The following is a 25803-nucleotide window of genomic DNA, read 5'->3' as shown; positions in this document are numbered from 1 at the left end:
TCAGGTTTTTAGGTGCTACTTTATTAGAAAAGTATAAACTTGTTGACATTTTTTTTTTTTTTTATGAAGTCATTTTGTTATAAAAACATTACAATCTTTTGCACATGAGTACTTACACGGCTGGAACACACACAACCCTGTTGTCTGATAAGCAAACACACAACATCAGCTGCCACACTAATACTCAATTGATCTTTGTAATACACATTATAGCTCAAAATGGCACGGGAAAAGAAATAATAATTAGAAAAAGAAAAAGAAAAACAAAGAAAAAAAATCCCACATCAAAACCCACAGAGATACTGCTGAGCAAAACTTTCACCAGAGAAAAATCATTCCAAACGAAAAGACGAAAAGAACCACATGTTCAAATACACCTAGGGCAACTTCACCTCAATCCTCCTGTTCTTTTCATTTCTTTGTAAAATATTTACAATGTTGCTCCAACATATATGACAGTGACTGTGTGCCAGACTCATAGACTACAGTCTTTCTCATGGGTTCAGGCCTCTTTTTTACACTAATATTAATTAATTAATTCTTTTTTTTATTTTCAACTCTTGAGGAACGTCACAGATTAGCTGTTTGCATTAACATAAAAACCACTGTAGCGCACTATACTCACACTGTTTACCATCATTTAATAGCATCAATAGAGTGTTTAATTACATTACTTCCAATTATTTATTATACAGCAGGTTAATGTGCTGTAGGACGGTTGGGTGAAATTCCACCAATAGCATATGTCCGCCTAAAAGGTGTTCAGTTGGAGAAATGGGAATTGTCTATGATATATTCACTATGACCAGTCACATTCTGCCTCCAGTTGTGTAATGTCAGACGTAGACAAAGTTCACCTTGAGTCGTCAGTCCTGAAGCAAAACATTGTGCTCTCTCTTAAGCAGAGGAAAAAGGCAATTAAAATAAATAGGCAACCGACAACAGCAAGAAATAAACCATTCTCAGACACCGGATAACTTTTTTTTCATCACCTTTTTTCATTTGTAGGGTTTTTTTTTAATACATGCATCTTTTTTTTCTCAGGCAAAGTGCATTAACAGTATTAACAACGCAAAACATTATTGTACTGTACTGTACGGCAGTGGTGACTTCATACACAGCCATTTAGGTGTTCATGATATGAGCTACAACCAAAAAAGAGAAAATAGTATGAAAAAAAAAACTTTCAAATAAAACATTCTGAAGGGCAAGTCTAATGCTTACAATGCTCTAAACTCCGTGTCACTTAGAGGAAAATAGTTCCATGTACAACTCATTTAATTGCCTTTAAATATTTTCCACTTTCCCTGAGCTTTTGTGAATTCTCGTTAGGATCTTTTTCTCTCTTTTTTAATTGCTACTATAATTTCCATCAAGTAATTCATTTAGCTCGCATTTTTCACATGGACTCTCAAAAAGGTGTCTATGATGTTCTTAAGTGCTGGAAGAAGAAATTTGCTATATATGATTCTGTGCTTTTGAATATGCAGACCAATATGCAGTTGTGAGATTCAGTAAAGGGGAACACTTTCTATATATCTATTTTTTATTTATTTCAGATAGAATTCCCTTAAAGAAATAGAGATTTTATCACTAGAAAAATAGTGCCACATATTTTTCCAAAGCTTGTGGACGTATTTATAAATAATTTAGATAAAGGCCTTTGTTCATTGTCATGCTAAAATTGCCAAAGTCTGACAATAGTGGCCTTAGCCAGACTTTCATTAATAGCTATATTTTGTTATTCGTTTGTCACTAAAATAAGAGGCTTTTTTTTCTCCCACTGCATAATTTTTCTCTGTCAATATACTCTAAAACATTGAGTATAAATACTCTGTGCCATTTTAGTATTCCTTCTGCTCAGTAAAATTGTGCTCATTTTATCCTCTCCTTTGGAATTAACATAAAAATTAACGAAAGAAACCCGCAATTCCGATGGAAACTTAGATGGAAAATAATGCACAAGTGAGTGTACTATCAAAAACAGGAATCTGAAGTATACCTTAAACAGGTGTCCCCTATGTGGTGATATGTTTGTGATTTGTGAATTCGGATGTTTGCTACTCTTGAAAGATATGTGATGAAGTAAGATAAGTTTTTTTCTAAGTTCTTTTCTTGGTGTTATCCCTCTTTCCCACCACACTTACAGATTTCAATCCATTGGCAATTAATGCTGATACACTATGCTATGTGGTATACTGTACCACATGAAGTGGTAGTGCAATGTGTGTTTACCAAACTGATGTATGATGCAATAGCATCCCCACTGAAAACTTTACCACGATATCATCGATAAGTCCCCTTTTCAGATTGCTTCTCTAAGGCAATGTGTGGGGCTACTTGGGAACCATAGGGCTGAAATGTAAACATGGTGTGTGAATGAGTGCAGGAAGAGTTGTTGCCATTTTAAGTGTCTCTTTCACACTCATTTGAAAGATGAGGGGTCTTTCCATTTGAGATTTAAGTCTGAGCCCTTACAGCCCAGTGACATACATTTCCATTCCATCATTAAAAGTGAAAATGGTGGTGGTACTTGATGTGGTCGAGCCCTGCTTCAGGTCAGGGATGCTCTCATACAGATTCTCGCCCGGCAACAAAAGTGCTTTGGCTGGCAGATGCTGCATCTTGGGCGTATGTTGGGGAGCAGGAGGTGGTGGAGGAGGCTGGTGCTGTGGCTGCTGTGGCTTTCTCTTCTTAGGCCGGAGGGTGGCACTGGCATTGGGTGGAGGCCTGTCTCGTTTCCATCCTCCTCCACTTCCTCCGCCACCTCCTCCTCCTCCACCACCACCAACCTCTGTAGCTTCAAAGGACATTTCGCTCTCCTCCACACCAATGGCTTCATAGCAGTGCTCATCCATTGAGCCAGGGGGCATCCTTGAACCCTTTGCCTCCTGTGGTGCCCATGTCTGTGGCTTCACCACCACGTTAAAACCACCATCACGTTCACCTCGGGCCAAGGTCCGATAGCCACCAATATCCCTAGGGCCTGTGGGTGAGCCTGGCATGCCTCTTTTCTTCTTGCTTGGTTTGCATACTTTAGAGTACATATCTGAAATCTGAAAAACAACGCAGTGGCTATAAGTCGCAAAATGGAAATATGTGTCTTTTGCTTTGTTACTACACCTCAGCCATTAAGCGAATTAAGTGAAAGCTTTGACACCATGAAAACCATTTTATAGTAAATAAGGGAATGAATCCAGAAACACTCACATACCCCAGCTGTCATGTTTTCTCCCATGTGAGGGCTCAGAGGGCCTATGTGCTTGGGTTGGAACATAATGTCATCATCTTCAGGAGGCTTCCATATGTACTCCTCTCCATTACCAATAAACACTGCTTCCTGATTAGACAATACAGAATGTGAGCTGTCTTATCAGTACAGACTGTCTTAGAATAAAGCTCTAGGCCTCTAGGTCTCTTGGCCATCACATGCCTATATTACAATACAATATACTCCCTATAGTACATAGGATTTATTTGCTACAAATAAAAACATTATTTAGTCAGGGGAAATAAAATGTTTTTCTAATATGTTTCTGAAATGCCATGAGCTGCACTGACTATCCTGTATTAAAGGTTTGCCAACCGATTATATTAGGAGACTCAGTTATTAGTCTTTTTAAATGGTAAAAATACATATTTATTGCTATTTTATTTTTAGCAGTTTGAAATGCTATGTTGAATAAACTGAAACAACTGAACACGTGTAAGTTACACAAGAGTATATATATTTTAACGCTGTAACTGAGTGTTTGTATGAAGTGAACAGGGAAGTCCAGCATAAAAAAATATATTACCTCATTTATTTTCACCATTACAGAGAAGGATTGTGGAAATTTAATAGAAAAAGTATTGTAATAATTTGTCGAAGATGCAAAGTAAAATCCTTTTTTAGGACCATGAAAAAATGGGAAGGATTTGAGTGTTTGACAAGGTGTGATGGCTGTACTACTGGGTCGGAGCATCTCCAGAACTGCAGCTCTTGTGAGCTGTTCCCGGCCTGCAGTGATCGGCATCTATCAAAAGTGGTTCGAAGAAGGAACAGTGGCAACGTTGCTCTGGATAAGGGTGTCTGCTAAATGCCGCAAATGTAAAAAAAAATAAAAAACAGTGGTGAACCGGCGACAAGGTCATGGGGGGTCCAAGGCTTATTGATACATGTGGGGAGCAAAGGCTGGCCTGTGTGGTCCAATCCAACAGACGAGTTACTGTAGCTGGGGCTGGGGACTGGTGGGTGTTATGGTTTGACTCTACTTATATTTACCTCATTTGGCAGACACCATTATCCAGAGCTATGGTGTTAAGAGGATTGCTCAGGTTCCAATCTCAGGATTTGAACTTATGACCTTCGGATCCAAAATCCAATGCCTTAAATTCTAAGGTAACCCACCCGTCCTAGATGAACTTATACTCACTGATTACCTTTACCCTTTGATGAAACATTTCTATCCTGATGGGTGTGGTTTCTTCCAGGATGACAATAAAACAAGGCTTCATCCGGTTCTGTTCATAATTTTTATGGACAGAATTTCTAGGCGCAGCCAGGGGCCGGAGGGTGTCCGGTTTGGTGACAACACGATTTTGTCTCTGCTCTTTGCAGATGATGTTGTCATGTTGGCTTCATCAGACCAGGACCTTCAGCACGCCCTGGGACAGTTTGCAGCCGAGTGTGAAGCGGCTCGGATGAGAATCAGCACCTCCAAATCCGAGGCCATGTTCCTCAGTCGGAAAAGGGTGGCTTGCCCACTTCAGGTTGGTGGAGAGTTCCTGCCGCAAGTGGAGGAGTTTAAGTTTAAGGGGTTTTGTTCACGAGTGAGGGAAGGGTGGAACGGGAGATTGACAGACAGCTCGGTGCAGCTTCTGCAGTAATGCGGTCGATGTACCGGTCTGTCGTGGTGAAGAAAGAGCTGAGCCGCAAGGCGAAACTCTCGATTTACCGGTCAATCTACGTTCCTACTCTCACCTATGGTCATGAGCTCTGGGTCATGACCGAAAGGACAAGATCCTGGATACAGGCGGCCGAAATGTGCTTTCTCCGCAGGGTGGCTGGGCGATCCCTTAGAGATAGGGTGAGAAGCTCGGTCACTCGGGAGGAGCTCGGAATAGAGCCGCTGCTCCTCCACATCGAGAGGGGTCAGCTGAGGTGGCTCGGGCATCTGTTCGGGATGCCTCCTGGACGCCTTCCTGGGAAGGTGTTCCGGGCGCGTCCCACTGGGAGGAGACCCCGGGGAAGACCTAGGACACGCTGGAGAGACTATGTCTCCCGGCTGGCCTGGGAACGCCTCGGTGTCCCCCCGGAAGAGCTGGAAGAAGTGTCTAGGTAGAGGGAAGTCTGGGCATCTCTGCTTAGACTGCTGCCCCCGCGACCCGGCCTCGGATAAGCGGGAGAAGATGGCATAGCATGGCATGGCATATATTATAGCCTTTATTGTAACCAATGCTCGACCCAGTTGATAAACTATAGAAGACTTTGGGCCAAAATGTACAATTCAAGAGACTTTTGAGAATTAGTATCAATGTTTACAGAGGCCTTTTTGGTTGCTTGTGAAGGCCCAATACTTTAATAAGGCACATGGGTTACCTTTTAACAAGCTCATTTACATATACATAATTAACGGTTTTAAAAAACTTGGATATTTTTTTATGTTTTACTACAGTTTAACACTATTAATGCTGCAAATCAAATAAAATTATCTTTAAAAAGCCTTTCATCAAAATCAGGTTAAAATAAACATAAAGATTAAAGATACATTCACATAGATGCTTTTAACATTATTAACATAAATACTGTATGTGGTGTGCTGCATGTGCCTAATTAAAGTGATTATTTAGTCTTCTCTCATTAGAGTAGCTTGATTGTTAAACATATTAAAGTCATTTTGTTGTCAACATTTCTCAATTCCCAGAGAAAGAGAGAGAGAGAGAGAGAGAGAGAGAGAGAGAGAGAGAGAGAGAGAGAGAGAGAGAGAGAGAGAGAGAGAGAGAGAGAGAGAGAGAGAGAGAGAGAGAGAGAGAGAGAGGGAATCGGAGAAGGAATTGGAAAGTGCAGCAATGCTATGCAATGATAATTAAATAATATAATTCAGGTGTTGTTTTTTTATATTAGAAATCAATTAGGATTTACAAAATGTTTGCTAAGGGATGGTAGGTCACCATATCAACAATCAGGAAAGAAGACACCTGTCAGAGTCACATCAGCAGTGTAAAAAAGCAAAGAATCATATACAAGCATTTGGCAAAAGCCACTGGCAAACAAAGCAGTGCCAAATTCTTCACTACTGAGCCTGTGTTTATATGGATCACAAAAAAACTGTCCCTAATTTTAAACTAATGTAATTATTGCCTAATATTTAGTGGTTTAATTTGCACTTTATTAAAGAAGATTAACCAGAATAATGATTACTGTCAAACTTTTCTCGAGTTTTAGTGAGCTAGTTTGAAACATGTCCTTCAATAGAGTGTTAAGGTCAGTAAATCCATCTGGCTTTCCCCCTGCTGATTGACTAGCTCATCTATAACCACTCAGTGGATCTAATGACATGAAGCTTAATGAGTTTTCCCAGCCTGGCAGTGGTGAGAGAACAATAGCCCATACTCTGCAGTTTTTCTCATATTCCCATGAGCGCAAAACAGAACAGTGAGTAGCGTAACATGCCAGTATAGTTTACATTTTGTTCTATTTATTTATAAAGTTCAATTTTATAATAATACTGCCTAGTAAAGAGTTCAGTGAAGTATTTTATTTGAAAATTTGATTATATGGCTATTAGGGCCATGTCAGAGAAGCAATGTAAAGGCTTTGAATGTGGAAGGTAAAAAAGCTGCAATGTGTAAGCTTTACATTTGAATATTTATGGCAAGATTACAGGCTTATGAGAAATTATATCTTGTATGAAATAGGGACTCGCTAGATTCTATGACCTGAATTTGAATGACTGGAATACGCATTGCATATGGGTTTCTGTGTATTGCGTCATCTGTATAGGGCTTGTGGGTATGCTTCAGCAGGAATGCCAAATGGGCTAGAACGAGTGTCACAAGTTCTCAAAGAAGTGTGTAATTAGCAGGGATGGAAAGCAACAACAGTAGATGTACTCTCGTTACAGTTCTTGAGTAGATGGATCAATGTAATAGTATCTTTTTAGTATAATTAAATAAGAGTGCTTTTACTTAGGTTTTTTGATAATAAAAATTTATTTTCAGTGGACTTTTTGAAATCACTATTGTTTCATCACAAAAATCATGCATTCTAATCCAAAAGAAGCAGTTAAAAATTGTCTGCCCATAATATATATGTTAACCCAATAATTTTGATCCAATCAGAGCAGAGCAGTTTCCTGCTGAAAGCCTACTTTTCAAATTCCAAATTTTTAGTTGGCAGCAGTGGTGACAGATAAGCATTTTTGTTTGTCCTTATCAGGCATCTTCAGATTTAAATGATTCAGAGGAAACAGTGAAATAAGGATCTGCAAATTATGTTAGTCAAACAGTAGAGATATTGACAAATAGACAAGCCATTAGCTAGATAAGTGAGCTAGACTACACAGATCTTTTGATATTTTACAGTATGAAAGATCTGTATTATACTGAAGATGTCACTTAGAAATTCTGTCCAAAGATTCTGTCTGCAGTCTAAAAGTAATGTGTAATGGTTGTTAAATAATGAGTTCGAACCATTTTTCCTAGATAACTCTAGATGCATCTTTAAACATGTATGAATTCACATGAGATAATTATCTAGCTAATGAACCTAGCAAACTACTGAAACCCAATCAGCATATGTTATGTAAGCTGCTAATGTTGCTCAAATGAACTGCTGTTTTATGCATACGCAAAAAGTAAAAAACTAATTAGTAATTTGACTATTACATTAGCTAGCTAATTTGTGCCAATCATTTATTATTAATGCAGAAATAATCATTTTGTTTAATACTTGCTTATCTCCCTTACAGTGAAGTTAATATTTCCCCACATACCTTTGGAAAGAAAGGAAGGTTGAAAGCCTCTACATTTTTCCGTGGCAACTTTTGACTGTGTGGGTGAGGTGGGGGCGGAGCTGGATGACTGGGTGGAGCATGCCGGATCTCTCCACTACTATGCCGCTGTGCCTGCCCAAGCCCCTCCTCCGTCTCAGTGCCATTATCTCTCTTCTGGGCTGCTTTGTCAACCTTGCGTACTTTTCTAATACATGCATATTCAGCTGTTTCTGGAGGCTGTGGTGGTGGGTTCATTACTTGAGGAAGGGTCTCCGGCTCAGGAATTCCGCCATCCAGGCTGTCTCCATCTGGATCAGGTGGGGCTGGTGTATTGGCAGGAACAGCCGGGGGAGCAGGAGTGTCCGTCTCTCCAGCTCGCCCCCTGAGTGCAGCTTCAGGACAGCGGGTAGGGGACGTGCGGCGACCCACCTCAGCATATGTATGCTCACTGTCCTCCCCTGAGGGCGCCTGGGACACCTGCCGGCCTTGTGACGTTCGCAGGTCTGAGTTGGAGCGACGGCTTGGCAGCAGAAGCAGGTCCATGCTGGCTGGACGGTTCTTCTTGGAAGATTCTGAAAATTAAACATACATTTTAGCTCCATGAGGTATGAAATATGAAGTATTTAGAAAAAAGGAACAGAACATTGTGGGCTAAACTGCAGAGGCAAAGGCGGCACAGACGGCGCCAACCCTCACAAAGTGAAAAAAACATCTATGGGTGGCTCTACTACAGAAGAACAGAAAATAGGAATTGTGTCCCCGAAATGAAACTTATACCATCCCGCATGCTCCGACTCTACATCCGAATTTGAGGCGGCCTCGGTAACGCTATCAAGCAGTGTGAGAAGCGAATGTACATACTTTTGCCATTGCAGTTGAGTCTGTTCATCTCATGGAGCTTGGTGTCTGACTTACTGATGGAGCGCAGCTTTGACTGCCGCAATATGTTCTAAAAAACATACAGAGACCATTATCACCACATAGCCTAATACGAGTTTAACAGGATATCCCAAAGGGCTCTCACTATATATAGAGGAAATTAACACTTTTTTTTGGCAGAATCTCTTCCAAAATCATACTTAGTTTATATTATATTTATATTTTGCCCAGATCGCTTTTAAGAGAACCTTTGATGGAAAATAACATTGAAATCATTCTCATGCTGGACTATGAAACATTCCAGGTTAGATGAACATGCAATTACATGCATAACACCAGAGACAGCTTTGTGTGTTTACAAAGAAAGGACAATCAGGTAAAGGATGTTTTGTAAGTACAGTTACATTTTGCTTTAATATTTTTGGGACACCATGTAGACCATAGTATAAGTTACAGTTCATTATTAAAGAAGTGTAAAGAAATATAAAAAATAGGTCAATAAAAGATTTCGATTACAGACCACAGTATCTTTGTATACATAATATATGTATAATATTTCTTATATGTAAGCTTTAAAGAAGCACTTGACAGGTTTTTTATCTAAATGGCAAATAAGTAATATGCTAAGTAATATACCTCAGAGTGCCAGACAGTTAGACCCACACATTAGAGATCATCCAAAACAGAGGCATGTCTTATGTTATATACGCCTGACGTTGAGAATAAGTCAAATGCTGTTATGTGCTATCCATAATCCACTAAAAACATTTACCATGTCATTGATGAATGTAAATTATATGTCAATGTCAATTTCAAATGTATATATATATATATATATATATATATATATATATATATTAGAGGTGTAACGGTACACGTAAAGTTTTCAGCACATGGCTTTCAGTTAATGCAATCCCTTTTATGTGCGGAACATAGTTCCCTTAGGAATGTTTTAAGTGGCGGACCGCAAGTTTGGGTAGTCTCTGCCTCGCTCTTTAAGCACATTTCTTCATTTTTATTATTAAATTTAGACTAAGCGCAATGTCACTGTGGCTACTCACTCTGTACCAGAAATACTTTTTGTTTTGGACATGCAAGAAAACACTAAAAATCCATAGCTCAATATGGATTATTTAGCTTTTTAGGTCCAGCTTCAAGAATTTCTCTTAAAACGAGAAAATCCTGACAATATCGAGGGAGTGAATGAACGAAGGATGAAAGGAATGGAGACATTTGTTAAAGTATGCTGAAATAAGTAGACCATATCTTTAGAAAATTTCATATGAAATACAACATACACACATACATACACCTCTTACATACACCACAAATGTAAACTATTTAATAAAATTTTTCCATTTATATAATTTAATTTTATCAGTTTAATTTGTGCCAATTTAATTGATTACTTAATTTAATCAATACAAAAAGTGTTAATTAATTTGTCCATCCTTTATGGTTGTTTTTAAATGGTCAAAACAGACTCCAGTGTATAGCAGGGCACCTCAAACCCAAATAGTCCCACACTCATTCTCACCCAGGGGCAATTTTAACATAGTCAGTCCAGGGATCAGCATGATTTGAGAGGTGGGAAATCTCTGGAGAGATAGACCATACAAAGCTCCACACAGAGAGTAAATTGAGCCAAGTATCAAACTGTGGGCCACTACCCATATGATTTGATTTATTACCATGAGTATGAATATATTTATAATATATTACAATACGATTAGACTTGATTTCATACTAAATTACATTTTATAAGCAAGAAATATAATATCAGCTTTATCATTCTTTATAAGACAAGAGCTTGCTTTTTACAGGAGTGCTCCAAATACAGTTTAGAAGCACCTTGTAATTTGACCGCACACTGGAAAATTCATTAACTGCATTTCAACTGCCCAAAAGGGTCACCCCAAAAATCATCAACCAACTAATTACTGAGAATATATATGAATGAGTTAGTAAGTAAATAAGCATATTTATATAGCTGGTTTGAATGCAGCCATCAGAATCTAGATTCCAACCTTCTCACCTGTCAATACAGTCTGAAGAAAGACATAACAAGGACATTTTCGTTGCAACTAAGAATACTAATTAATTATTATGCAACTCGGAGTTAAAAAAAAAAAGAAATGGTCACCATGTCCATGAGTCTGTGCTTTCTCTCTTCACCAGTACCATTGTGACTCTTCCCCTTCCTGTTAAACACACAATGAGCACAAACAGACTTATTATCTGTCAATCTTTATAAATAATGGCTGGTTGGATAATAATTAGGATGAGAACGCTTCAACTCCATTTACACCAAGACAATTCATGCATCCTGCATCTGCATTTTATAATATTATAAGATGGTTTAATGCAATTGTGTCATTTTCAGGTTTCATAGTACAAAAAGAAACAAGTTTAGCTTGGAGAGATGGATGCATTTTCTTTTGTAATATCTGGCTAAAAAACCTATAAAACCTAAGAAAACATATTTACAGTCTCTGACATAGCAAAACACATGAACAATTATATTTGCTTATTTGGTGGCACATTAAAAAAGCATTGATTTAGCTAAAGACTTGCTTGTGAAACATCATATTGAAATAATAAAAATGATGTACATTTGTTTAGTGCATCATTAGCAACCCTATTGCCAGTAAATTATAGTACAATTTACTATCCACTCTAAACTTAGCTACAGTAAAGTACTGTAATATTATAACTAGAATAGAATAGGACATAATCCAGTGCATTTGCTCATTTAGCTGATGGTTTTTAAAGAAGTTTATACAAGCGATGCTGGCTATAATTGCTCTGACAGTTCAGGGTCCAGCTCAGTGGCCCAAACATAGCAGTTGTGAACAACCACAATTAAAAGATTGCATTGAATTAATAAAAGCTATGGCTAATGTTTTAAACCTAATTCAGAATGCAGGATAATTTATGCTATCAATAAATCAAATCCTTAACCTTCAGATCAGTTGTAACCTACATAAATTGTATAACACTTTTAAAAAATGAAAGTCAAATGAGCAGTTTCATGTATTATGTGCTATTCTGTGTAAGATATTACAGTTCTTTACTGTAAATAAGTATTGGTTGACTATAGTAAATCTTACAGTAATTTTCTGACAGCAGGACTATATTATGTCATGTTTGTGGAGATAAATATTAAGCTTAATAGCATCATTTATAATTAACTTAAACAGTAAATGCAGTACACAGCATCAACGTTCTTGTTTTTTACAAATCAATTATTCCAGATTATCTTTGAGCAGACATATTTTTATTTTCCCTGAAAGAACAACTGTCTGACTTCCCTCTGAATTTCCCTTTACCATAAAACTCTGGAAAGCAAGGATAAAGCTCCAGATTCCAAAGACTAAACATGAAAAGAATCCATGTCAAGCAGGTAGGGAAACACATCTATAATTCATTTGATAGACTCAATCACACTCCCCTTAGATGTGCTATATCCAAATGGCCTCTGTTTACACATATCAAATGGACTGTGTTTCATATATAAAGTAGGTTCATAAAATGTTTTCGGAACAATTCTTTTATTTTATTGGATTGAAGTTATTGTATTTAACAATCTAACTAAGCTTGAAAGGATCTGTTTGGAAGAACAAAAGAAACTCCAAATCCAGGTATGCAGAGATTGCAGAGAGTTGCCCAAGATGATTTAAAGCTGTAATTACTTTTTCAATGTACTGAATAAAGGATCTGAATAATTATACAAATTTGGTTTTAGTTTTCGATTTACATTTGAATATTATGTTTAGATCGAAGGTCAAAAAGTCAATTGAATCAATAAAAACTTTTATCTGTAATACAAGAAAGTGTGCAGGACATAAAGGGGTCTGAATACTTTCCAAACCCACTGTAATAATAAACGCATGTGTGTTCATTGATACAGTCGCTGACCTGTGGCAGCCCACACACAGCACTACAATCAGGATGGTGACGACGAAGGCCGAGGCAGCTGCGATGGCCCCAAGCAGCAACACTTTGCCATAGGGGGGAGCAGTGAAGTTCAGCCCGTCCTGCATCGAGGCCATGTGAGAGTGCTCACGCACGCTCGCTTGTACACTCCCACTCTCTGCCACAGGCACGCACACAGGCAAAACTGGGTATACACTTCACGGGATCTAAAGAAACAAAGCAGAGTAAGGCAAGGCATTCTTTTGTGCACATTTGTTCCAAATAGATCAAACAGCAACAGCCATCGTAATCCTTGCATCCTCCTAACATGGACTTTGTGTAAGGGGAAAGGAATCTCCGTTTGTCTATCACATACTGTCATTTTCTCCCTACTGGCTGTCAGTCAGCCCCTGGCTGACACTATTATCTTCAGCTTCCTAATTTAGGGAGGTGATTTTGATCTTTTCATGCTGACAGATTCACAACCACCAGGCACCAAACCTGCCAATATGTATGACTGCTTCTCCTTTTTGGAAAAGGATGCTTGGCTATTTAAATGCAGACTCAGCACTTCTTGGGTAAGCTGGAGGAAAAATTAATTAACCTTTAATCTATTTTAGCTTTAATTCTATAAATAATGTGCAATACCATGCAGAGACTTGTACCATTCAAATGAGATGTTATTGCTAATATTGAAATCTGATTAAGTTTCACTGTCAAAGTATATTTTTATCTTGAGTTCTTTGCCAAAATACCATCCTATTCTTTCCATTAGAATGGTTTAGCCCCACACAATTTTCTCTATTGAGCAAATGTATTTGCATGACAGTTAACAATCACTGAATCTAAATTTGTCAAAAGAATCAGCAAGATCAGATGATTCATAGCTATAAACACAGAGCAAAAATAAAAAAAAACTCTTGAATACTCACTACAGGTTTAGAAGAGTAGGAATCGTGGGAGTCTAACTTTAGAAGCTGTCTAGTGGTTGTCTGTCAGCACAACTATTTTTTTTAACATCTAATAATTTTATAGATTTAATTTAGATTGTATTAAATATTGTACACATTGAGTTACAACTAAATACAATTATAGTACAAGACGTCTGCTTGCTGTTCTCATCATCTAAAAGTGTCTAAGTTTGACTCCTGTATATTTCATTCAAATTTAACTCCTGATAGTTATAATGATGATCGAAAAAAGAGGGACACATTAATGTCAAGTTGTTAACAAATGAAAAGAATTAATACTGAGTTACCAAACATTACAGTGAAATATATAATAAGTCACAATGAAATTTAAATGGCACTGAAACAATTAATTCAATGAAATGCATAACTCTATTTGTTTGATAAATTATGTTTCATAGCAGACTTCAACAGACAGGTCTCTTTTAGACCCTGCAACATACCTTGGCTGTTACTCATGCATCCATCGCTGTCTTCGCCAAACTTGTTCAAAATGCACACAGTAAATCCAATAATATACTATAATATATAATATAGTTCACACATTTTGTCCCCTTCTTCAACTTTTCCTATTCCACACACTACAATAGTTGGCTTCCATGACCAAGACATATAACCTTAACTCTCAGACTATGCCGTGTCTCATCAGTCCACCAACACTATGTACTCCTTTGCACTACCATCCCCTCCTAACACAAGAGCCAGTAGGAGATATCGCAGGGTGGTGAACTAGCTTTTCTTTCAGTACTCTTATATTTCTTGTAGCTTATATTGTGTCTCAGTGCCTTTACACACCAGCTGGAGATCTCAATGAATAGCCCTGAATCAGATTATATTTCTGAATGAGACATTTGGCTCAAAATTCCATGTACAGGCTTTTAATTCATGATTATGAGCCCTAACATTATCCAAGTACCAGTAATAGCAATATGAGTGCGAGAAAATATCACACGACAGCTCTTGACTGAAAATAACATGAAGCATGTGTGTAGGAGGGAGGGGAGGAAAGGGGGTGCCTGCTTTGTGTGTTTGTCTGCTTGTTTGTTTATTCATCACAGTTTAATTTGGCAGTGTGGAGATGCTGAAATCCAAATGAGCATGTTTTAATCGTCTGGCTCGTTTTCTGTAGTATCAAAGAGAGCCAGTGAGCCAAGGCAGGTCTTCTTGTTGTGAAGAGATGTCAAAAAATACGGCTTCGGAAAACATTTTTTTTTTTGTCTCCTTGCTCTCAGGAGGAACAAAACTCTTGTTAGCTTGATGAGTTTCACAGGCAAGTAAACACATGGGACATACTTTCTCAGATGATGCAGATGGCTTCTGCACCTATGCTGAACTCTAAGGCATGGCTACATAAGATTTACCTCTATGAGCTTCAAATCACATTGTTACCAAGTGATTCAGAGCAGATTTTTTGAATCTTCATGAAAATATTCTAAAACGAGTACACAACCAAAAGAGGAAACTAGATTCCCTCTAACAGCCACTAAAAGATCACTGGGGGATTTCAGGTTAGCATACTCTATTCTCTAAGCAGTCTTCTCAACACCCAATAGGCCTATTCAACATAGGTCGATGGCAGATGCAGCTTTGATTGTAAAACATTAATCTGGTTACAGTCTCATTTCTTCAACTAAATGGACAATATGAATGTGTATTTTAAAGAAGCCAGATAGCACTCCACAGGGCAATATCATCTCATTAAACCTCAGATTTACGATTGAACATCACCTTAAACATCACCCACATGTCTTAGCTCACAAATACAAAACTCTCTCTTTTACATTCTGTCAAAATGAAACACTTATGCTCCTCACTGGATCTTTCCTTTAATTTTCTTCTTATATTTGGATACCACGAGGAAAGCAGCTGTTCTGAACAGCAATCACAGTCTTTTACCACAGCTGCTTATCTCTCTTACTGACTCACCGGACTAGACAGGGTGAACACAGGCCTCCTACATTTAATTATGCAATTCCTGGGTAGGGGACAATTTTAGTTTCTCAGCATTTTTGCAATTTACTTCAATAAAAACTAAAACTGAGCTTCTCCTTATGGTACATATTAAAATGTAGTAATGACATTCATTATATCTCATTTTATATATATATATATATATATATATATATATATATATATATATATATATATATATATATATATATATATATATATATATATACACACAGTATATGCATATGTAAGTATAAAGTGTAATTATTGCTGGGGGGCTTATCATAGTTTATCATCAGCATTGTCATATACACTTCTGTGCATGTATCTGCCAAAGAGAACCACACTGTGGTATGAACACACCATTAGTTTGGCCAGATGGAGTGTCGAGTGCTTTTGTGATTTTATTTTGTTGCATATTTAGAATTTGGAATAAAAAAGGGAGGTCCAGCACTCACTAAATAATGCTAGTCTAATATTTGTATGTGATACTGTTAAACGGATAACCAGCATAGATGTATGGTGTAAGAATTGTAAAAGTATTAGTGGTAAGCAACATTATCACTGGAAATGATCAACTAAAATGTTACAATAACCTCAATCTCTCTAGTTCTTTGGCACTGGATTGTTGTCACCTGCTAGTCGTTAATTTATTAGAGTATCTACACCTACATTCCCTACATTCTTTGCTAAGTCTTGTTTGTGCTTTACTGAAAGCATTCCTAAGCCTTTGTTATTTTGTATCTGGTCTATTTTCATGTGTGGTTATCCTGCAATTGATTGCTGATTGGCTTCCTGTTTTGCCCATGTCTTCTTATGTGTTTGCTATTTTGCTCGTTTGCCACTTTGTCTGATGATTTTGGGGTGTTTGTTTATTGTTGTTTTTGCTCTTTCCAATCTTCACTAATACATGTAAAGCCTGACAATTGGCTGTGTTTTCTAGGATGCTATTATCTGTATGTCAGTACATTCTGAACAGATCCACTGCCTTAATAAATATACACTTGCTCAGAGAAAAATACTCAAAAATTTTGCAAGAGCCATTTTTTATCTATTGTTCCTGATCTAAATATGATGACAACCTACAAGGTTGTAACATACAGAAATATTATTTTCACATTTTCTTTAGGGAATTATACTAGGAGTGGTAACGGCACTGCTGTACACTCAAACATGCAAGACAGGAAGCAGTTGCCTTAAAAGCCCCTTAAACATATATGTCCTCTCAATGGTGACACTCAGCCAATTGGCATCTGCTCTACAGCCCTACTGATTCGTATAATTCCTCAGTCTAACACTTTTGCTCAAGCAGACAGAACTGCAAAACTCTACCTCTCATTCCCTTAACAAATTCTCTTTTTTCTATGCCTGCCTATTCCTTTGCCATCTGTACCTCCCCACCCTTCATCCCCTAAATTTTTCCCTACAAGTAATGGCACCTTGCCACTCCAGTGCAATATTTAGGGTAATCAATTTGTCTCTTAGGGCTTACCAATCTTCATAAACAATGCACAACGGAACACTGAAACACCTAACACAGATAAACAAACAGATCTGTGCCTCAGTTTACTCTCACAGCATTTAAATATGCCTTAAGACATCACACTTAACCAGAACTTAAACGGAACAATTTGCATAGCCTGTAAAAAAAGAATGGTATCTTAAGTAACAATATTATTTTCAGTTGGCATATGGAACTTTTTTGACCTCACAGCAGTACTGTATTTCTTGGTGGCCTAATTATACAGCAAATAGCCTATTTTACCTACAGCTTCATTTTACACAGTCAGGGATGATCTAGAATCATATGCCTGCTGTGTTGCCTCCACTTTTAGGTTTCATTTGCAGCACAGCAAAAAGAATAGTCTAAACCAGGGTTGTCCAATCTTTTCCAGAGAGGGCCAGTGTGGTTGCAGGTTTTCATTCCAACCAAGCAGGTCTACACCATATTCTACCTGTTCAAATCTAATGATCTTCATTTTCAATGACTATCAGGTGTGACCATTGGTTTGGTTGGAATGAAAACCTGTTCTCACACTGGCCCTTTGTGGAAAAGATTGGACACCCCTGGTCTAAACCAATAAAGTGAGATGGGCTTTAAAATATGAACGATTATTAAAACAAGATCTACCATTCTGCTCATCTTTAATTCATGTGATGACACAACAACAGACGATAATTCATCATTTGAAACCAGCTTATTCATATCCTGTAAGGGTGCTTGAGTGCCTTTTATGTAAAAGAATGTTCTGTGAATTAAAAATTCATATACCAATGGAAAAATACAGTATCTATCATATCACAGATTTACACATACATGCAATACTGAACTTATGACTACTTATGAAACAGTATGTTTTTATTTTTCACAATTAAATTTTTTCCATAAAGGAAAAGCAAGAAAGGACTCAGTGTTAAATATAAGTGAAGAATATAATCAGGTGTGTGGGGGAGTGATTATGGATATTGTTGCTGGGGGATGGTGGTATTATACAAAAATCTTCGAGGGTTGTTCCAATATTATGGTTTTACCATTCGTCACAGTGTAAGACAGGACAATTACCTAACCCTTGATAAAACAAAAATAATAATTCTACCGCATACTTTTATTTTACCTGACTGCAACTTCCACAAATTTAACAATTTCTCCTTCATACTACATAACCTTTAGGGTTTTTATTTGTAGGGGCCAGGCTAAGTTGAGCTGAGTTGGGCTGATAACTGAATACCATTTAAAATTAATAAACAAACAAATAAACTTAGCTATCTTAAAATTCCCCTAGCTATGCCCCTAACTTATTAATATTGATTAGCCCAATAGACTGCTGATTATTTAAAGACATAGGATGTTAAAATGTGAAAGTATAAAATGATTGTAACGCTTGGGAAATAGGGTGACTTGGCCAATTTCATTTTACATAAATATGTAACAGCCATAAATGTAAAAAGAAAAAAACAATTTAGGGGCCACTTCATGTGTCAAAAGTGCAGGCAAGTTTCAGCCAAACAGATTAAATTTTTATTATTGTTCATTTATTGTTAGCTCCTCTTTAGCTTGGCCTCAGTGAACAGTAATGACCTATTTTTCCTACTTGTTTTTCCAAATGTTTAACTTTTTTTAATTTTTTTATTATTAGCTAGCTAATGCTATCACAGGCTCAGAAAGAGGACTGGTTGAACTACCTAACAAGAATGTGAAAATAATTATGCCTATAATTCTTCTTGTTTCAAATCAGACTCAGGGGTTACATTATGATCCATTTAAACACAGATTTCACCTACTAGAAGAAAGAAGGAATATGACATTGAATTGTAAAATGTCATGTCAATGACTAAAATCAGAGTCTAACTCAACTCACATATCATAGCATGGAAACACCACAGACTCCTGTCATCTGATTACTCGTGTTCACATTCAAGACTACTTCTTCTTTCGGTTTCTCCCATTAGGGGTCACCACAGCAGATCATCTGTCTCCATACCCCCCTGTCCTCTACATCTGCCCTTTCCAACCCAACTACCTGCATGTCTTCCCTCGCCACATCCATAAACCTCCCCCGTGGTCTTCCGTTTTTCCTCCTTCCTGGTGGCTCCATCCTCAGCATTCTCCTAACAATATACCCAATGTCCCTCCTCTGAACATGTCCAAACCATCTCAATCTCGCCTCCCTCACCTTGTCTCCAAAACGTCCTACATGCGCTGTTCAAGACTACTGATTAACAGAAAAGAGTCTGACTTTGGAAACAACAGAAAAATGCAGTCAATTGACATAGTGAACTGTTTGCGTAATGTATTAAATTAGACATTCTTAACCCTAATTTTGTACTCTAATGCTTTACTTACATTTGACAGCATTACATTTTTACTGTAAATTTGCCTGTTTTCATTTTCTCAGTCATAGTGTGGCTTCTATAATAGTATGTTAGGTTTTTATCATAGTAGTAATTGTTTTTTTGAATTACTGAATAAGCCCATTTAGATTTTGTTTTGTTCAGTTATGATATGGAAGTCTACTGTAAAGTGTGAAGAGAATTACAGCAAATAGCTACGTTAAAATCATGTTTGCTGACATTAATAATTTGTGATATTTTGGTGAAAGAAACAAATTCTTACCACATTTATATGCACAAAATTAAAATTTATTTTTTTAAAAAAGGCCATTTTGCTTAAAATTCTGCATAATCAGATACAATGGCAAAAAGTGCTTTACTGTATTAACAGATTTTGGTAGTCAGAAAAACCACCTTAAAAATTCAGTAGAACCACTTAAGGTATGAGTGCACCTAGAAAAAAAAATAAACATTTCAAATATATACACCTAGAGTCAATCAACTCATTTCTAAGAGAAGCTTTGAAAGAATATTTGCCTACAATATTATGCTGTCATACTTGTCTATTGTCACACCATTAATCCACTCTCTAGATAGTCACCCAGAGAGATTAAAGCTTCCAAACAGAAATAATAAGGTCACCAGCACATGAATCAAGTTCTTTTATTGTTTATGTACCAAAACAGAAATCAGATCACGTAACAAAGGCAAACTTTCATTACAGAGTCTGATATAAGCTCCTATTTCTGATGCCAATTATGACCCAAGAGAGACAAAAAAGATAAAAGAAGTGGGAAAATGGCATGTTTTAATCACATGTTTAATTGTAAAGGACTAGATTTCAGGTAAAAAACTAACTGGAATTTCAGTTCCCCCAAGCCCATTGACAAGACCTGGGTGTTTTGCCCCACTATCCTCTTTTTTCGTTGTTTCTATATAGTTTCTTATATTATATATTATTTCTTGTGTAAAATAAACTTTCTAAATTACTTAAATGCAATAGTCATCAAATGAGACAGAAGTGACCCCTTTCCCCAATACATCTTTACCGTTACAATTGCCAAAGATACTCTGATTGAAAAGAGGTGATAAAACGATTACATTCTTTATTTGCCTCCTACTTTCCATGGGGCAATGGTTAAATTATAAATTGTAAAGTCTTTATATCGTTTCCAGTGTGCAACTTTTTGAGGAAGCCTGAAAGTCTAATATACTAATCTAACATGAAGTAGCAGAGTTCCTGTCCTTTGTCATTGTCAGCCATGTTCAATCTTGACATGCTTGTGCTTCCTTGGCTGCATACTGTTACTACTTGTTCCAATCTATGTATCAGACCATGGCAAATTGCAATCAGTGAACACTCATCATGCTGATTTGACAGAATGTTCAGCATGCTAGACTTGTTGCTGTCATCTCCAGCATACAGCTACCAGTACAGATTTAATATGCTCCGTTGTACAGACAAAGTGTTTCCCTGACTTACAGTCAACCTTAAAATAAAATGAGTGTGAGTCCTACCCACAATCTTACCCTTTGTCAATGTTGGTTCTCCAAGGCTCTCCACCCAACTTAATAATTACTGCTGAGTACATTTATTATGCATTTTTGACCTACCAAAAAATATATACGGAGCAGTGTCACACTCTAGATCAGAGGTCACCAACATGGTGCCCGCAAGGACCACATGAGTAGCCCGTGGGCCTTTTCTAAAAATAGCTGTTTCCTACTTTGTTAAATTATTGTTGATAATGATTATGAGAAATCATTAACATGATCAGTGTCTTCACATAGATGAATATCATTAATTATTAATAATAACATATAATAAAAGGTAAATTGAGCAAATTTGTTATTTCATTTCAAACTGAAAACTGTGTGTATCAAACTGGTAGCCCTTCACATTAATCAGTACCCAAGAAGTAGCCCTTAGTTTCAAAAAGGTTGGTGACCCCTGCTCTAGATAATGGTACGTCCTGGTTAACTAATTCTATTTTCACCTTACAGAGACTGAACAAGGTTTTCTGGCAAAAGTAATAAAAATGTAGTTTTCACATGACAACCAAATTTAGATTTTAAATATTTTCTCATATTTCACACATCTACACTTTCAAAAGTATAATTTTTCAGTCATTAATGCAGTGACTGTTCCTTTCTTTCTATTTCCCACAGAAGAAAAAGTGTTTTACATATCTTATCACTGATGCATGGTTCATACAATGATGTATGTATCCTTAGCAAAAACTATAAAATAATGCATTTAACTGCCACAGTTGTCACAGTTCATATTTAGCAGAAACATTATTAATATGATGTGAGTAGGATGTTATGATACGTGTGTCTCGTTTAAAAGAAGCCTATGTCACTGCTTAAAATAAACTATATGCGGTGGCAGACTGGTGAAAACCTGTCAGCTAACTTGTGGCAAACAGTGTGGAATGTGTATGAAGTTTTGGGGAAAAGTCAATGTGGAATTATTGTGGTTTATTTGCTTAATAAATTGTCTTTGCTATTTGCTATCATGTTGGATACAAAACAGGTTTTACAAGCACAATAGTAAAAACTGCCAAAAGATATCTAAACCCTTGATGTAAGGGTTTTTTATCAGTGTTTTAAACATCAGCCGATTCAATTTAGTTTCTCATCAGATGCCGCCTGTCAAATTGTCCGCAATGCACCTGCATCGTCCCACTGTAACCAAGAAAGCACTTACGCACTCTGTACAGAAGTCAGAGGACAAATGGCCTAATAAAAATACAGCCAACAGAATTAATTTTTAGTGCAGATAAAAGAGCAAATACAGGACAAAGTGAATTTTGCCTAACATGATAAAAAAAACCTGATGCTGACATATTTTAGTCCATGAAAGCCTATTTTTAGAACTTAAATAGATAATGTCGAAATTTGACCACTTGAATCGTTTTCCCAAGGCATTTATTGACTGTACAATGCACACTATGTCTGCTAAAGATGTGTTTAAGCAACACTGTTGTGTCTTTATTGAATGGACTACAAAATCAAAAGTGATTCCCCTTTTCTTGCCCCTTAACATTGATCCCAAAGGCTGTCTGAATGATGGAACATGTCGACATATACATTTATACAATAATGTCTACAAAAAAGTATTTCAAAATAAATTCTTCTATATATTCCATTAAAGTGCTCTTAAACCAGGATGAAAGAGTACTTACACAGAATGTCACATCAAACAGCCAAGCTGTCCAGAGCATGTAACCATGGCTGCAAAACCATCTTTAAAAATCCCTAGAAAGAAAGATGCAGGGCATCAAATTATTATTGTCTTTTTATACACAAACACATACAGTGGACCGTATACTGGGCACCACTTATCAGGCAGACACTATGTTTGCTTGTCTGCTCCATATTAAACAAAGGGAGGCCTTATTTAATGTTCCATCAGAACTAGTGGATTGAACACACTGCTTATCAACCACCTACAGCTAGTAAATAAGCTTATGTTTATGCAAACAGTAACAGTGCCAATGATATGTAGACTTTTTACGTAAACTGTGATGAAGGTGGAATACTTTCTACTATATTTTGCTTCCAGGGAAGTCTAGAGATTAAACACCTTTCCTCACGTCTGATGATTCTTCTGGATAGTCTCAGAATGTGTATCTGCATGGCTGCTTTTTTACATACAATCTAAATGTCAGTCAAAATAGCCAGCTGCATTGGTCACGTCTGTCAGGCTTAAGAGCTTCCTGACTGTAATTTTGGTGTTTCAGTAAATGCAAGGGCACAGTTCAGGAATCCATTTACAAATCTCTGTCTGTAGAATGTCAACCTATCCCCTAAATAAGCAGACAGAATAATGTGCTGATTTTCTCTGGGAGGCAGTAGAGCAAAGCAGGAGAATGATTAATCAGATCCCAGATCTGTTTTTCTCCTCTGGCCAGGTTGTACATTTGGCATGCAAAATGTTTGTCCTCATCTGGGCCGTGGACCAGGGCCTTAGACCCCTCAGGGATTTCATGCTAATATTTTATGGTTGTGAATGTGTGCACTTGTGTAATTGATAATTAACACATGTTCTGTGCTGGTGTAAATTCTTCTTTACATAAACAAACATGCCTGCTGACTGTTCCTTACTCTCACAGACAGAGATTTCTGTAACAATGTGAAACACCTCATGGTGGTGCTTTTAATAATAAAATAAATAGTATTTTAAATAACTTTAACAAACAGAGTGTTGTTTTTTTATGCATTTGACTACTGCACTTATACTCAAATGTGCAATATCAGACCCATATTATCACACTGATGTCTCTCATCAACAGGCTATTTCTGTTTTTACCTTCAGTACGAAATAGACAATTTCCTCCATTCCACACCAATAAATCCTACAACTGGCAGCTTATCTGATTGAGCAGTCTGCCCCCAGGGCTTTGTGGCTTCTTCAAAGCACCATGTCCTCTTCTCTCGGGCTTAAAATATGCTAAACGGCCTATGATTTGAGCACTTTAAAAACCCACATCCACATTTTACATCTGCTTGTCTCCATCCTTGGCCTTGCACATGACCCTTGCGTGTCTCGCGCATCGCCAGTCGCTCTGGATTGGACTGCGGCGCTTCACTCGCCTCCAAACAGGTTCGAGCTGAAACCCTGACCGCTCTATATGATCGGCACGAACATAAAGCATATGCATTAATCATTACTGCAGACACATTTTTTTTTCTTGTCTCCAAATATGTCGTGTCTCCCTCACGTTCGACAAATAAGCTCAAAGTCAAAATGTCCGCGCGGTACAAGACGCGTCGGCAGCTTTTCCCCCAGATAAAAAAAAACGTAAAGCGGCTTTCCCTTCGTTTTCCAGACTACAAAATACAGCATGTGAATGAACGGCGCATTTGCGTTGTCTAAAGCTGATCCAGAGCTGAGAGGTTTTCACAGAATCCTGAAGCGTCCCCGCCTCGTTTGCTTTCACATCAAAGGTCGCCTCGGTAAATAAAAAAAATAATAAAAAATCGGTTAATTGGTCGCAGCATCAAAAAGACCGCTGCAGATACACACGTGTGTGCGTTATCTTTCCGATCTGAACCCAGTGCAAGCCTTTTAATGCACCAACATTTATACAACATCTATTTATTATATTGCACATATACTGGATGAGTGATGTAAATGCAAATGCAAATGCACTCGACGTCTGACATGTGGAAGGTGGCAATGAGCCCCAGACGAAGGCATCATCCAAAACACAATCATATAGATTCATAAGGAGCGGCTTGGAAACCTGTGCATACTCACTCAGGTTATGGGTTCCGGGTTCCGAGGTCAGCGCTGTCCTCGTTTTCTCTTTCTTTCCGTCTTTGCTCTCAGTATGCGGCTGAACTGTTGGGACTCGCGGTCGCAGCCCCGTGCGCATAATCAGTGCCTCGCGCGCGTTCTTACTGAAAGCTCGCGCGCGCCGCGGCGACCGACAGTCGCATCATCACCGCCTTGTTTCTGCCCCGCCATTACTCTGGCGCCTGGCTTTGACTCCGCCGACAAGGGAAAAGCTTAGCAGTTCAGGCTTTTTCTCTTTTGCAGATGAATTAATAAAAAAATTCTAAAATCCTCCCCGTTCGTGCGTGTCTTGGCTGCGCGTGTGACAGCAGCACTTCTCTCGAACGCACCATTAAACGCGCCACCTAGTGGCACACAAAACGAAAAGCATGGATTATACGTACATGGACAGATGTGTAAAAAAATGAATCCGCTTACAGTATGGACTATTTTTTTCTGGGAACATACTGTACAAAGTTGTCCTCTTTGTAGTGATTAATATATTTAGATGATGCATCTAGATGAATTGCTTGTCAACACAGATTCAGACATTTTTTAATAGACAGGTTAAAGGCCAAAAGAACCACACCCATGTCTCATCCGGATCTTGGAAGGACACCATGGATGTTTTTGGACATTACCTGTTGTGCTGCAGCGCATGCTGTGTTTATGGCTCAACCACGAGCTTGCCAGTTTGCTGACTCACTGCTGCTCATTTGTGCTGGGTAACAGTGCCTTGTTGTTCGTCCTGTAGGGCATGTTATGGTGCACAGGGGGGCAGAGTAGTCTCTGTGAATATGATGGTGATTGTGCATCGTACCAGCAAGGTTAAGGACCTTAAGCTTGTGGGGGAAAAAGACTCAGCAAAAATCTGTGTGTGTGTGTGTGTGTGTGTGTGTGTGTGTGTGTGTGTGTGTGTGTGTGTGTGTGTGTGTGTGTTCCAAACCTATGAAAGAAACTGCACATATCTTCTCAATAACTGCTTTCCTATTACAAATAC

The 25803-nt window shown here is 37.8% G+C and overlaps 1 protein-coding gene across 3 annotated transcripts; it reads right to left on the bottom strand.

Annotated features, from left to right (window-relative positions):
* Positions 1 to 25168, bottom strand: LOC310732861 (uncharacterized protein). 3 transcript variants are annotated; one of them, XM_083553556.1, is made up of 8 exons: positions 24786 to 25168; positions 22708 to 22780; positions 12774 to 12997; positions 10999 to 11056; positions 8838 to 8925; positions 7977 to 8548; positions 3215 to 3340; positions 1 to 3056 (listed from the first exon to the last, which is right to left on the bottom strand). In XM_083553556.1, the coding sequence occupies exons 3-8, from the start codon at positions 12905 to 12907 to the stop codon at positions 2475 to 2477; spliced, it is 1560 nt and encodes a 519-aa protein (XP_083409682.1). In that variant the 5' UTR covers positions 12908 to 12997; positions 22708 to 22780; positions 24786 to 25168; the 3' UTR covers positions 1 to 2474. The 3 variants fall into 3 exon arrangements, with proteins under 3 accessions (XP_083409682.1, XP_083409683.1, XP_083409684.1); XM_083553557.1 differs by having other exon boundaries at positions 8892 to 8925; XM_083553558.1 differs by lacking the exons at positions 22708 to 22780; positions 24786 to 25168 and adding an exon at positions 14182 to 14401 and having other exon boundaries at positions 8892 to 8925.
* Between the last annotated feature and the right edge of the window lie 635 nt (positions 25169 to 25803).

The sequence above is a fragment of the Silurus aristotelis genome (assembly GCF_946808225.1).
Source record: "Silurus aristotelis genome assembly, chromosome: 11".
In the NCBI taxonomy this organism is placed as follows: domain Eukaryota; kingdom Metazoa; phylum Chordata; class Actinopteri; order Siluriformes; family Siluridae; genus Silurus; species Silurus aristotelis.
This window is presented reverse-complemented; position numbering and strand designations above follow the sequence as displayed.